The 14,731-nt window shown below is 54.8% G+C and overlaps 1 protein-coding gene across 2 annotated transcripts; it reads right to left on the reverse strand.

Annotated features, from left to right (window-relative positions):
* Positions 1–997: 997 nt before the first annotated feature.
* On the reverse strand, positions 998–12,877 carry STOML1 (stomatin like 1). 2 transcript variants are annotated; one of them, XM_034993591.1, is made up of 7 exons: positions 12,672–12,877; positions 10,898–11,004; positions 9,873–10,022; positions 9,361–9,564; positions 5,100–5,295; positions 4,469–4,678; positions 998–3,955 (listed from the first exon to the last, which is right to left on the reverse strand). In XM_034993591.1, the coding sequence occupies exons 1-7, from the start codon at positions 12,802–12,804 to the stop codon at positions 3,762–3,764; spliced, it is 1,194 nt and encodes a 397-aa protein (XP_034849482.1). In that variant the 5' UTR covers positions 12,805–12,877; the 3' UTR covers positions 998–3,761. The 2 variants fall into 2 exon arrangements, with proteins under 2 accessions (XP_034849482.1, XP_034849481.1); XM_034993590.1 differs by having other exon boundaries at positions 4,469–4,681.
* Positions 12,878–14,731: the final 1,854 nt, after the last annotated feature.

The following is a 14,731-nucleotide window of genomic DNA, read 5'->3' on the forward strand; positions in this document are numbered from 1 at the left end:
ATTAGACAAGAGAAAGCATTTTAAAACCTTGATAGGAGGAGATGAAGTTCTAGAAAAGTGAAATTTAATTCATAGCAATGGAAGAGCAGATCATTGGTGGCCTGGGGCCAGGGAAGGGACATGGGGGAAGTTTGTGAGTTGATGGCAATGTTCTGTATCTTGACTGTGTTGGCTGATGGTTACACGGTGTTCACATTTGTCAGAACACATCAAGCACTACATTTACAATGACTGCATTTCATTGTGGTATGAAAAAAAAAGTAAAAAGTAAAAAAAAAACCAAAAGTAAATGCTGGAGGAAGACAGCAAAAACCCTGTGCTTTGAAAATCTAAGTTAAAGAGCAATAAACAGTTGGACAATAATAGTAAAAACCCTACACTGAGATGCAATTTTTCACTTACCAGATTGTCAAAAACTCCAAAAGTTTAATAACACCCTGTGTTGGCATGGCTGTGAGGAAAAGCACACTCTTAATCACTAATGATGGGAGTGTAAATTGGAATAACCCCTTAAAGAGGGAATTTGGGCAATATTTGTTAAATTACAAATGTTTTTTGTGGGGTTTTTTTTGGTTTTTAGAGATTTTTTATTTATTTATTTGACAGAGAGAGAGATAGTGAGAGCAGGAACACAAGCAGGGGGAGTGGGAGAGGGAGAAGCAGGCTTCCCGTGGAGCAGGGAGCCCGATGCGGGGCTCAATCCCAGGCCCCTGGGACCATGACCTGAGCCGAAGGCAGACGCTTAACGACTGCGCCACCCAGGCGCCCCTAAATTACAAATGTTTTAACCTAGCCATTTCTCTTCTGGAATTTTATCCTACAGGTAAGCTCAAGCACAGGCGAAGTAGTGTATGCTAAAGGTTATTACTACAGCATTGCTTGAAATAGCAAAACCCCCCAAATAATCTAAATGTCCATTAATGCAGACAGGTTAAATAAATTATGATACATCTGAACAATAGAAGCCTATGGAACTACAAAACGCAGTGGGAGAAGTCTGTGCATGCTGTTATGGAAAGATCCTCAAGGTGTAATGTGAATAAAGCAACATTATATTTTCTATGTTTCCATTTGTATTTTAGAAAGTCCAGAGGATATATATTTGGATTTTCTTGTATATGCATAAAAAAAAACCTTCTGGAATAACCAACAAACTAATCAGTGGATACTTGTTTGGAGGAAGGTGTGGGAACTATGTGGATGGAGTCAGGAGTATTAGGGACAGTTTTAATAGTATGCCTTTTTAATCTTTAAAAAGATTTGAAGGACGTGACTGTACCAGCTATTCAAAATTTACTTATTTTTAAAATAACATCAAAATAATACATTACACATATGTCAATGTGAGCATTTTACTTATCATTATTTGTAAGGTTATCTCGAGGGAAAAAAATGATATATAGCAAGTCTAGTTCAGTGCAGGCACGTATATGGTACAGCGTTACTCTTTCTATCCCCTCTCCCCCAAATCCACGCGCGCCCCCCCATACTTCAGGTTCCAGTTCCTGAAATCAGAAGCCACTCAGCTGCCTCTTCCAGCTCTGTCCTCGCAGGGGCTGTCCCCTCTGTGGCATGCTTTGCCCCGTCTCTTTTCTTCTCTCATCACCCTGCCCTGTGGCTGCAAGGGCATAAGGGCATCACCTCCTCAGGGAAGCCTCCTCTGATTGACACCCTCTCCCTCCCTCCCTACCGCTGTTAAGTGCCCCTTGCCTTCCCCAGCCGACTGCAAGGCCTTCTCAGACCTCGAAGCCCAGGGGCCCTTGAGCCCTTGGGCTCCCTTTCCTAGGGTGCTGGCCTCACCAAGGAATGAGTGCCCCTCAACACGGGGAATTAGTGGTAGGCCTTACTCCCCACCTATATAGACATCCAGAAGATTCAGTTTCCTGTAAATGTTATGTTGATCCTCCCACAACCACAAAGATAATCTCAGTTTCGATTTCTTCTAAGCTTTCACGAGGAAGACGTGGGGCTTTCCCGTAAACTCCTGGCATGCTGCGTGCTGCCGTGGAGAAAGGAACAGCTCATATATGAAGTTCACAGTCCGGCAGGAAGGACAGGCACTGATGCCAAGAATGGCGACAGCCCCAATGTAGAGGGGGGCCCAGTGGAGAGCAGAGGACCGTGCCCCACTAGGCTTCGAGGGTGGCGGGGGAGAGTGGCTGGTGGGGGCGGGAGGGACTGCAGGGAAGGCAGCCTCCGGCTGAGGGCAGAGCTGGGGGGGAGGGCAGCTGGCCGGGGCTCTGGCCCTCCAAGGTGGGGACCCTGGAGCTGAAACCTAAACCCCAAGGCCACGCAGTCCACACTAGGAGGACTTACCAGAGGAGGGAAAAGGCAAGCACTGGCAGGAAAAAAGGGGAAAACCAGATGGGGCCTGGTGCCAGGGGGGCTGGTGAGGCCCCGAGGGGAACCGCCTGGTGCCAGAGGACAAGCCCAGGGCTGTTTCGCAGAGGGGAGGTCCTGATTTCTGTGGGTTTCTTTTTTCACAAGCCTTTCCAGGAAGTGAGATTCATTTCTTAGGGCTGAAGAAGTAAAAGGCCCCTTCCCTGGGGTCCCTGGGGTTTGGGCTGGAGCACTGGAGCAGAAAGCCGGGCCGGGCTCCCAGGGCTAAAGCCCCCCGGGCCGGGCCTCCAGGCCCAATTCCTTCTGTTTCCTTCCCCTCTGCTGGGGGAGAAACAGGGACCCCGGGGGGGAAGACAGGGAGCTGACAGCAGCCCTGACTCATCTGCTGAATGTGATCAGACCCCCCCCACCCTGCCCCTCGGGAGGGTGTCTGCAGGACCAGCCCAGACACACCCATACCTCTCTTTCCTGGCGAACTTCTACCCCAAAGAGGAACGGAAGAGCCCACACCTGCCCCAGGGTCTCTGAAACCCCTGGCAGGAAGGGGAACTGTGGGTGATTTACACGCATATATTAAGGGTGTGTCAGCCTCCCAGCCCTCGTCCTTCCCCGGGTGGCGGTAAGGGCATGGCCTCGGGAACCCCCCAACCCAAGCCCGTGCCCCCATTTCTCTTCAATACATTGTAAACAGCACATTTATTGGTGGTTTGCAAACCTCTGGTAAAAAGCACAGGAACAGGGCTCTCCTACATGCTGCCCTGGGCCCCAGCCCGTCAGGCATGCAAGACGGAGCTGGGAGCTGGTAGATGAGTCGTCAAGACATCTTCAGGAGCAGGGCCAGAGGTGGAGAAGGCCCCACGCTTTTCCATCCCCCCTGCACACTGGCTTGAGCCTAGACGACAACCAGGAAGGCAGGCCCAGCTCCATCCCCGAATCCCTGCCCTGCAGTGACTCTCCTTGGTGGCTGCCTTCCTTCTCCCCCACTCACCCTCTCTGATCCCCACTTGAGCTGGGACCTGAGCCACATGCTTGGCTCCCTCGCGCTGGGACCAAACCCACTGCGGTCAGGCTGTTCCTGCGGGCCCTGCCTCTGCAGTCAGTTAGCCAGCAGAGCGGAGCGGGCCTGGCCCTCTTGTCATCACTCCGTGTACCCGGCTCGGGGCGGGGCAGTCAGCCGGGGACCGGGATGGGCAAAGGCTTGTCCAGAGAAGCACTCTAGGTGAGAAGGGCCAGGTGGCCTGACTCAGTGTCTCCCAGCCTCTGGTGTCTGCCCAGCCTCCATTCACTGGCTCCTGGCTGAGCCTCGAACTTCGCAGGGCCTCAACAATCCAAGGTGTGGCACCAGTGCCTCCTCCTCCAAGATGCCCCCCCTGGCTTGATGCCAGACTTGGGGCTGGGCTATGGACAGTCAGCCAAAGCTGCTACTTCAGGGCCCTGAGGACAGCCTCCAGCTTCATGGCCACAGCCAGGTCACCCTTCACCTTTAGCCGCCCACTCATGTAGGCCCCCAGGGGCCGCAGCTCCCTGCACAGAAGGGCCCGCAGGTCTGCCTCCGCCATCTCCACCACCACATCTGGGAGGCCGTCAGGCACCCCGTGGCCTACCCTCCCGTGCCCTGTGGAGGGAAAGAAAGATGGAGCATTAGTAGTGGGGATGGCTATGCAGCGTGTCCCACTGGGAGGGGTGGAAAGTAATAATTCAGTGTTCAGGTTCTAATTCCCTGAGTTCAAGTCGTATTGGCTGTGTGACCACTCAGGGCCTCAGTTTCCAAATTGGTGAAATGGGGAGGACGGTCATCCCTGAATCAGAGGCTCGCAGTGAGAAGTAGGTGAGATCACGCACTGCACGTGCTCAGCACAGAGCCTGGCATGCAGTAGGCCTGCACTGTGTGCGGGACTCTGGCTGTAGGGAGCTCGGTCGTCGGAGTCATCGTGCTCACGGGGACAGGGCAGGGAGACAAAGGCCCGGACTGTCATTGTCTGCACATGCTGCCTGAGCCCCTGACTGCTAGGGGTTCCCTCTAAACCACTGTAGGAGCAGAGAGCAGTTTTAAAAAGGACCACAGGGGTGGTGGGGTTGGCTATAAGCAACCTGGCTGGGAAGGGGGGGGGGGGGGAGGCAGGGGCACCTGTAGTGAGGTCGAGGAAGTAGATGCTCTGGGTACCACTGGGCAGGATGACATTGAACTGGTAGCAGGCCCCGACCTGGCTGACCAGGGCCTCCGACAGGAAGGGCTGCAGGGCAGTCAGCAGGCCCTCGGCCACGGGCTGCTTTGGGCTGAGCCCAGAACCAACGTGTGGGGCAGGCTGTTCAGCTTCGCTGACCATCTCCAAGGTGTCTGCTGGGGTGGCCAACGGAGTTGGGGAAGGAAGCAGAGAGAAGAAGGTCAGTGTGCTGCCTAGGTCGGGCTCATTGTGTCTTCTGCACGTCTCATGGCAGCTCCCTCTTATACGCCCTTCAGGCCTGAGTTGGACTTCCTCCTCGGCTAAGAAGCAGCCCTTCAGCTTTCACACTCTGGGTGCTGTCCCTTCCTCCCACGGAGGCTCCCAAAGGCCTCTACGCATTCAGACAGCTGAGCTCTTTTTACTGCCTTAGCTCCCGTCGGCTCCAGCAGTGGGGGAGGCCTGAGCAGCTGGGCAGGTGTGCACCGCTCAAAGGCGCTCGGCTCAGTTAAGGGAACGGGGAGCAAAGCTGAGCATGCGCAGGACATGGAGCCGAGCACCCCGGGAGCACCTCCCCTTCTTCCCGGGGCTTCTCACCTGACCCTGGGGCTGAGGCACCTCCTGCCACGGAGGACAGGCCTCCTCCTAGGAAGTGGAGGGCCAGCTGCTGGAGGGTGCTGTCCAAGCTGGGCCCCGCTGGGCTGTCCTGGGGTGGCTGGAGCACGGCCTCCACTGCTAGCTCCACTCGGTCCACCTCCAGCCCCCAGGCCCTGGTCACATCATTGATTTCCAGCTGGCAAACAATGTGTGGAGAAATGGAATTAAATCGAAAAGCCATTCTGGGAGCACCTTCTTCGGGCTGGAGGTGCCACGCCCCACACACCCCCCTCCGGGCCAGGCTCCCTCCTGGGGAATGCAGGCAGAGGACGATTACAACCTGGCAGCTGGCGTGAGCAACTAGAACCAGGCCTGACCCCCTGGAGGTCCAGGGAGCGGGCAGTGACGCCGGGAGGAGCGGAGTCATCCCAGCCAAAGAGTAGAGCAGGAAGGAAGACTGCGGTGTTGTGATTTATAAGAACTAGGCATTTGGGGGCGCCTGGGTGGCTCAGTCGTTAAGCGTCTGCCTTCGGCTCAGGTCATGATCCCAGGGTCCCACATCGGGCTCCCTTCTCGGCGGGAAGCCTGCTTCTCCCTCTCCCACTTCCCCTGCTTGTGTTCCCTCTCTCACTGTCTCTTTCTGTCAAATAAATAAATAAAATCTTTATAAAAAAAAAAAAGAAATACGCATTTGATCATTTAACTGATAAAATATACTTCTATATATTTGTCTTTGTTCCTGACTCCTAGCTCCTACAACCCTTGGAATTGCCTGTGAGGAGAGTGATAAAGGGGTCTTTTATGATGATAAGAAAGGTGATTTTTGGACCCCACTCAAGGGTGGGGGTTGGCTGCCAGAAGGACCAACCATGTGATGGGAGAACTGGAACTTTCAGTCCCACCCCAAGCAATGACCAATGACTTGATCCTCAGTATGCAAAGAAGCCTCCATAAAATTCCTAGAACGACTGGGTTCCAGAACTTCCAGACAGGGGAACACAAGAGGGGTGCCTGGGGAGGACATGGAAGCTCTGTGCCCCTTCCCCCGGCCTTGCCCTGTGTATCTCTTTGTCTGGCTGTTGATTCTTACCTTTTATCATATCCTTTAGTAAACTGGTAAGCATAAGTGTTTCCCAGAGTTCTGTGAGCTGCTCTAGCAAAAAAACCCAGGGAGGTCGCTGTAACCCCCAATCTGGAGCTGGTTTGTCAGAAGCATAGGTTAACAGCCTGGGGCTTGTGACTGGCATCTTTAGTAAGGGATGGGGAGCAGTCTTGTGGGACTGAGACCTTAACCCATGGGATCTGATGCTGTCTCTGGGTAGACAGTGTCAGAATTGAGTTGAATTCTCGGGATACCCTACTGGTGTCTGAAAATTGCGTGGTGTTGTGTGTGTGGAAACCCCCCTTCCCCACACTGGAATTGGGTCCAGGAACCCCACAAGGACTCTTTCAGTCAATGGAAACAGCAAGTACAAAAGCCCAGACAACCTGGAATGTCTGGGGAAGTGACAGTAACCACCGTTCCATTTAGCTAGACCCTCAAGTGTGGGTTGGGAGACGAGACAGCTGAGGGCTCAGATGTGGGTGGCTCCGGCTCACTCGGATTTATTCTGACACACGAGGAGCTTCAGAGAGGAGTTTAGCAGGGGGGTGACAGCAGACTTGCTCATTGGGAAGATCCTCCTGGCTGTTCTGTGGACACTGGATTGAAGGGGGCTGAGGGTGGAGACATGGAGACCACGTGGGCCATCGTTTCAAAGGGCAAGCAGAAATGAGGCGGATCTGGTGTCAGACAGAGAGGAGGCTGTGAAGCCAAAACACGCAGAGGACGGAGCACAACTCTGTCAACTGTATGAAGCTGGAGCAAGACCCTGGGGAAACAAGCAGTGAGTGTGCTGGCTGCCTGGCTGTGCAGTGACAGAGGGCGGAGCGGGGCTGGCTCTCTGGTGTGGGCTCCGCATGGGTCGTGAGCACGCGGGGAGACACACACTTGGGCGTGGCTAGGGGAGGGAAGAGGACTTTTTTTTTTTTAACATAATCAGCTCAAGGTGTCTATGCAACAGCAACTGTCCAGGTTGGATAAATGGGGTCCAGGTCACAGGAGTGGGGCCGGAGCAGAGGGTTGTAAACAATCAGTGTCCAGAGGCAGCATGAGGCCTGGCCGGATGAGCCTTCCCGGCGGTCCCAGACAAGAAGACGCCATTGACGGAAACTTGGAAACTGAAGAGCAGGAGAGCAAGGAGTAACCAGAGTGAGCTAGAAGGAGGAAAAGCCGAAGTGGAATAACGGAAGCCAAGGGAAGCAGAGGATCCGAGAGAGAGAGAAGGCGGGGCGGGGGGAGGAGGGTGCACAGAGTCAGAGGCTCCCACGAGGTGAAGCAAGCGTAGACTGAGAAGTGCCGGGAGCTAGCAGGAGGGAGGTCACACTGCTGTCTTAGGAGTCTGGAGGAAGCCTAGACTGAGGACAGGGGCGGGCAGGGCCAGGGAGAGGCGAGGAGAGGTGGGGGAGAGCTGTCAGGGGCTGGGGTGCAGAGGGAGCCTGCGCCCATGCCCACGCAGGGAGGAGCAGAGGGAGGACTGACAGAGCAGGAGCCGAGCCCAGAGCACCGCCCACGCAGGGAAGAGCCTCGGAGGAAGCACCGCTTGCAGTGAGGCAGGGGCAAAGAGCGCAGATGGCAAGGAGGTTGAAGGGGTGACGCTGGAGGAGCTGAGACGGTTCCTGTCCTGGAGTGTTTGCCACGCCCCAAGGAGGAAGAGGCCAGGCTGCAGCAGGGGGATGTGGTGTGGGGCGGGCAGTGAACGGAAGCAACGGGCCTGGGGGAAGAGTAAGCAGCTAAGGAGGGTCCAGCAAGGGAGAGTGCGGAGTGTGCGTCCCTCCAGGGAAGCGAAGGCAGAAAGAGGAGTGAGAATGAGAAATGTACGCCTGACCCAGGGCTTCTGGGAGGCAGGCTGGCGTTCCCGAGAACTCGTTGTAACCACAGGCACTGACCCCACTCTACCAGGCGCCAACTCCATGTGGGCAACAGGCCCTAAACGACTAACATCCTGGTGTGGGACTGACTTCCCCCAAACTGCCTCTCTCAGTTCCGTTGCACAACGCACCTGGTGTTCTGGTTTCTTCCCCGACCCGCCCCTGACAGCAATAAGGCTGAGATCAGCTTTCTCCTCTGAAAAGTACACTAAAATGGAATGTGGTTTCATAAATAAAAGTTATCAATTTGCTATCAATTGTAGAAGATGGAGCGCTGGATTGAGGGGTAGGGGGGTGGGAGGGCAGGTGATCTGCCACTGGGCCAGCTCTGCCCTTGACCATGGTACTTGGGGGGTGACAAATAACTTCTGAGTCCTTAGTTTCCTCCCTCCAAAATAAAATCATAATATCGGCCCTCTCGCAGCAAAATGTAAAGCGGATACACGTGGGCAGCGAAAGGACTTGTAAACTCTAAAATGCTCAGCACGTGAGAGCTAGCGTCACGAGCACGGTACGTTCTCCTCGGCAGTTTCCTCCACGGGGTTGGTTCACTTCCGGAGGGGACTGGGACCTCTGGGACTGGCATTACCCCATCCCTCCTGTCCTCGAACCCCAGGTCCCCAGGGGAAAACAGAGCCAAGGGGACTAAGGGGAAACCTCACTCAGGGTCCACTAGGACATGGGAGAAAGCCCAAGGTGAGCATGGGGAGCAGGGGACAGGCTGCCTCAGGTGACACATGCCACATTTCCACCCTATCCTGTCACAGAAGGGATGCAAGGGGAATTCTGGTGTAATTATTCCACGTGGAGAGGCAGGAAAAAGGTCCAAATGCCCTTGTGTCACATTGTTTTGTTCTAAATAAGGAACACAAAGCCCCCAAAATGCACATGCTGCCCTGTGGAGCACGGAATTCCCCAGAAGGTGACTGTGCCAGGAGGGCCCCTGCTCCTTTCACCCACCCACCTGCCTGTGAGGCCCAGCGTTGTCATGGCAACGCCTGCAAAGCAGTGAAGGGTGAAACCCCAGCAGTTAGGCAGGACCTCAGAATCTCGGTCAGGCCACTCCTCTCTCAGGGCCCCTGTGCCTCTCCAAGACAGGCTTGCCCAAGACCACCATGGGCTGTACCCATCTTCCGTTCCTCAGTCCCACCCAGACCGCAGGCTCTTCCAAGGTTGGAACATATGGTAAACTGAGGCCCAGAGCAATCTGGTGCTTTGCTCAAAGTGCCCTGGCAGGCAGAGCCAAGCCCAGGACCCACCACTGACCTCTACCATGTGAGGAGCTGCCTACCAGGAGCTGGTCGCTGATCTTGAGCTTCTCCATCTGGATCTCCTGCAGAGGCCTCTTGAGCAGGGCCTTGGTCATGGCGTTCTGGGCCGTCATGCGCGTGGCCATGTTCAGGTCCTTCACAGTCATCACAGACAGTACCGGATCCCAGATGCGGAACTGGACATCGGCCCCCACGGACAGCACAGCCCCATCCTTAGAGGCCAACTGTTAGGGAAGGTCATGAAAGAGGAGACACTCAAGGGGCTGGTGCTGCAGGGAGGTCAGGCCCACCAAGACCACCTAACTTGACCCACCCTCCTGGTACCTAGCTCCTCAAGGGGAAAATCATGTCCCCAAGTGCCTGTCATTAGGTACATTGAGCAAGGATGTCGTCCCTGCCTCCATCCTCAACTTTCTGGTTTCTTCCGCCACCCTACCCCTGATGGCTACTCATACACCAAGGTACTGGCTCCCACAATCACTCTGCACAAGGCTCCACTCCCTCTGTCTGGGGGAGCTGAAAAGTTCCTCACCTTGCAGGGAGGGACATTGAAAGCTCGTGTCCTCAAATCCACCCGCTGAAAGGAGTCAATGAAGGGCAAGAGTAGAACCATGCCAGGCCCTTGAGGGGTGCGGATCCGGCCCAGTCGAAACACGATCATCCGCTCATAGGTGGGCACAATCTGTTCATGAGGGTAAGGGAAAGGGTAAAGTACTGGGCCTAGGCTGACAATGGCGTCTGCTCAGGTACCCCCCACCCCTTTCTCTCCTTTGCCTTGGTCAGTGTCAGCTATCCTTAGATCTTTTTAGAAGAGAAAACCAAGGCTCTGAGAGGTTAAATGATGTGCTCAAAAATCACACAGGCCCTGAGTGAAACAGGCAAGAATTGAATGCAGTTCTGAATGCAGTTCCAACCCCAAGCAAAGGACTTTGCCAACTTTAGAAGTAAATAGGTCCAAATTGAGAAATGAAGGCCCAGAGAGGGTGACTTGCCCAAGGTCAGACAGTATTTGTTTCAGTGGCACTTTTAGGACTAGGATTTAGTACCTTCTAAAGACTTCCTTCTAGACCACACCAAACCCAAAGGCTTTCTAGAAAGTTGACTGTTGCCGAGGGCCACACAAAGGGCAAGGCCTGCCTGGGCTTTCACCTTCACTGCAGCTCTCAGATATGATCCTTAAGTATAGCTCGTGGCTTTCCCCTCTGCACCAGCCCTTGCTAAAAACCAGGCCTGAATTCCTATTACTCATTACCTGCTACTGGGCCAAGTGGAGTAGTTTTCAGTTCAAATTTTAGCCTAACCCAGAGAAAGGAAGGTGTGGCAAAGATATCTGTGTGCACCTTAAAGCCAGTGTCCACACCCCAGGACTTGGGAGTTTGGGAAGGCTTGTTTACCACTCACTGGCTCCCAGTACTGTTTCCTCATCTAAAAGATACGAATGAACAATCCTGGACCAGCCCATTTCATTGGGGTGTGATAATGTGATATTTAGGGGAAGGGGACAGAGGATGGAGAGTGGGGCCCAGTCCCCCTGGAGTCTGACTCAGCCAGCCTTACCTTCAAGGCAAACCAGCCAGAAATGGGAAAGGTGATCATCAGCAGCAAGAACCCCAGGAAACTGATGAGGCTGTGGCAGAAGTAGGAGGGCCAGCTCTGAGGCGCATCTGGGGACAAGAGAGCAGAGGCAGTCAAGGAACGCCAACTGGTTCTGGCAGGACAGCAGCAAGCTGAGTGAAGTTGGTCAAGTGCACCTTTTGCCCACCTCCCCCTTAAGCGGCTCGTCCCTCTCAGGGCTCTCTGTTGCCTCCTTGCCTAATTCCTGTCTTTAGCCAGATGCTAGTTAAGCATGTTCCCTCCTCCCACACATCAAAACTAATCTGCCTCAAGTCCCACCTCCACAGGGCCGAGTCTCTGCTAGGCAACAGCCATTAGATTTGAGAAGCCAATCCATGTGATGCTGTCCTCGCCGGGTATGTGGATCAATTCTCTTGTCTGATATATAGTGTCTCCCAGGTATGGGAGCCAGGAGCACCCGGGCATCTGTAAACACTGTGCTGGGCTGAACTGAATGCTGGTGGTAGAACACATTCCTCCTCTACCATCACCCCCAGAAGTGTGCTTTCAGGGCATCCTTTTGGAGATAATGCCTTAGCCTAAAGGGATAAATCATTAATGGCTCAATAGGAACCGGTGAGGGTGAAGAAGTTCTTCCCTAGCTCACAACTCACCGACCCCTTTAAATGCCCTAAGGACTATCAAATGCTTTACTTGAAGTGGCTTGGGGTAGGAGGTGGGAACGAAGAAGATGAGGCTCATCTGAGACAGAGGTCCTGACCCCTGGAGAACCAAGAGCCCAGGATGAAAGTGGAGCTTAGAAAGCCCCAGAATCTAGCATGGTTATCCTCTGCTCTCTTTCCCCTCCCAAGCCTGCGCAGGAAGCAGACAGGAGCTTTTGCTCATTCCTCCCAGGAACTCCATGCCCTCTGGGCTCTCCAAGCCCCAGGACATTTCCTGTCTGGCTCTGACCCCTGTGGCCCCTGCAGGAAAGGAAGCCTTGGAGAGGGTCGGCTGTCATTACAGGAAGGTCAGGAAAGACCAAATCCTCCAGAGGTTGCTTGTCAGACTGAGGCATGTGGGCTCTGGCCTGGGGGCCAAGGGAATCCCTCAAGGCTCTGGAGCAAGAGATGACCAAAGCTGACAAAACAGGCAGCTGAGGGCCTGCCCACATCCACCAGGAAACAGGCAGATGCGTAAGTTTCGGGCATCTAGAAGTACTCCTAGGATGAAGATTCTGCCATTTCTCTGTGGCCAAGCGCCCTTAGGGCGGTGGTGACCTCCCATGCCTAGACTCTGGGTTCTTTCTGGTCAAAATGGGAATTTGAGGGGTCTCCTGGATGGCCCAATCGGTGAATCTGCCGACTGTAGGTTTCTGCTCAGGTTGTGATCTCACTCCCTGAAATCTGGCCCCATCTGCTTGAGATTCTCTCCCTCTGTCCCTCCACCCGCCCTCCCTCCCTCCCTCTCTCTCAAATAAATAAATCTTCAAAATGGGAATCTGAAATCCTTTCCCAGGCTTAAAGGGCTGATACGAGCCGAGAGGAGAAATGAGGGCATGAGGCCTGTTAGAAGATGGGAGAGCTCCGGGCCAGGAGCCCAGTAGCCCTAGGAACGGCGGATGAGCGTTAGCATCCCAACGCCCGGTCCAGGCCCTTCTCCACATCGTAGCCACTCTCGATGCCTCCTCTTAGGGTGCGAGGGCGCCAGACCAACTGACTCCTGAGGGTACCAGCCGGTCCCCGCCCCGGGTCCGCTGTGCTGGGCGGCCACTCACCGGCCCCCGGCCCCACGCCGCCCCGCTCCGGGGACAAGCAGCCCTTCTGCGAGCCCAGGAAGCCGAAGCTCGACTGCTGGAAACGGTCAAAGTCCCCCAGGGGCAGCGCCCGGTACCCGGACCTGCCGAGCATGGCTCTTGACAGGGGCGCACCTCGCGCCCCCCCCGCGCTGCCGGGCCAGAGAAGCCGGCCGCTACCCGGCCCGCCCCTGCCGGCCGCCGCTTCCGGTCTCACTGGCCACGGGCGCAGGAGGCGGCGGCTAGCCGGGCCGGCTCCCGCCGTCCCACAGCGCCCCCTGCGCCAGGAGGACCGAGCCCGCAGGAGTCGTGCCTCCCTGCTCCGCCTGGCCTTGGAAAAGGAGCTGGATGGCAAAGTGAGCTTTGTGAGTGGGTTTTCAGGAGGCAAATTTCCTCCAGAATCAAGGAAATGCTACCAGCCTTCTCAGCACTCCCGCTGCAAGCTCACATACTGGGGTGGGAATGTTGGGATGTCTTATCTAGAATTAGGGTTTCTCCTGGGCACTGTCAGCAAATTATCCCTCCTTGCGTCCCCACAGCCCCACAAGCCTGGCACAGAGTGGATCTCAATACTTATTTGTTGAATGAACCCGCAGCCAGCCTCACTGCGGTCAAGGTGGGGCGGGAGGGCCTGAACTTTGGCACAAAAAGAGAAATTTCATGTGCAGACCTCAGGGAGCACAGCAGAATGAGGAAGGAGGGGATAGCACAGAGCGTCCCTGAGCAGGCCCTCCAGAGTATCACAAAGGTCCAGAAACAGCACACCCCTTGATCCAGAGGTAACTTGACCTAGAGGTAACTTGCCTCTCCATGGCTTGAGAAAATCTAAATGCAAATGGTAAATTTACTCTGAGAAGCATTGATTTTCAACATGGAGTTGGGGCAGGGTGTCTTTCAAAGTGAGCAAAGAAATTAATAAAGCTTTCCTTGTCTCAGCCACATGCCAGCCCTGCCTCCTCAGACCCATAACACCCCCAAGGTGTGACTCTTCCAGGTCCCTTCTGCAGGGGCTACTCACCATCTTTGGCTTTTCCTAGTTTGATGGCCTGATTCTAAAGCCCTAAGGGTTCTGATCAGGCTGGAGGATAGGGTAAGGCCCGTGAGGCCTCACACAGTCCTGGGAAGTTGGCTCTCCCTGCCATTCCCTTCCCCCACACAGCCCAGACGATAAGCTTTACAAGAGTAAGGTCCCATCACCATCCCTAGTCTGCTCCAAGCCAGAACTGAACTCAGAATTGTACCTGGGAGTTAGCACAGTGGTTGGGATGGTTTGCTGTTTGAAGCCAGGGCCTTTGGCCCAGTGAAGCTGCCTGGAGTTGTGCTTTCTCCCCTCACCAGCTGGGAGCTGACATGCTTCTCCTTTGGCCAAGAGCTAACTTGCTCTCTCCTCACGGTCTTCATACCTGCTCACCAGCTCTCCCCCTTCCCTCCCTGACCCCTCTGCCTCAGACTCACCAGCCTCTCCAGCTGTCACCCAAGGCATCGTCTTGTTTTCCTCATCTCCACTCAGTGTCCTCCCAGTGTCTCTGACTCAGATCCCTCCTCTGCATCCCACAGCCATTGTCCTGGACCAGGCCACCTGTCCTAGGTTGTCAGAGTGACCGTCCCAGCATGCATGTTGGGTCATGTTTCTGGGTTCTAAACTCATTCTCTGTCACCCACAGAACTGGTCCATCTCCTTAGCCCTGATCCCGCTCATGGGTCCCCTCTTAAATCGGAAAATAACGAAAACTAGTTCCTAAACAGACTCTCCTGTTTCAAACCTCCAGGCCTTTGCACATGCTGGTCCAAACGCTCCCCGCCCCGCCCCTCCCCACCCCAAGTTCCTTCAAGTCCCAGCTGAGGATCTCCCTTCCAGCCAGTCCCTCTGCTGTGTGAAAACTTCTGGGTAACTGCTCTTCCATTATTAGATCTGGAGTTCTTCCAAAGCAGGGCCACCTGTGCCTCATCTCTGTGGCCGGGCTCAAAGCCGAGGGCGGCCGCTGCCTCCCTTCTGCTCTGCTCCGCCACGGTCCCTTTACCCCCAGGTCACCTGAGCGTCC

Source organism: Mirounga leonina, unplaced genomic scaffold (genome assembly GCF_011800145.1).
Source record: "Mirounga leonina isolate KUSES-001 unplaced genomic scaffold, KU_Mleo_1.0 Mir_91, whole genome shotgun sequence".
In the NCBI taxonomy this organism is placed as follows: Eukaryota; Metazoa; Chordata; class Mammalia; order Carnivora; family Phocidae; genus Mirounga; species Mirounga leonina.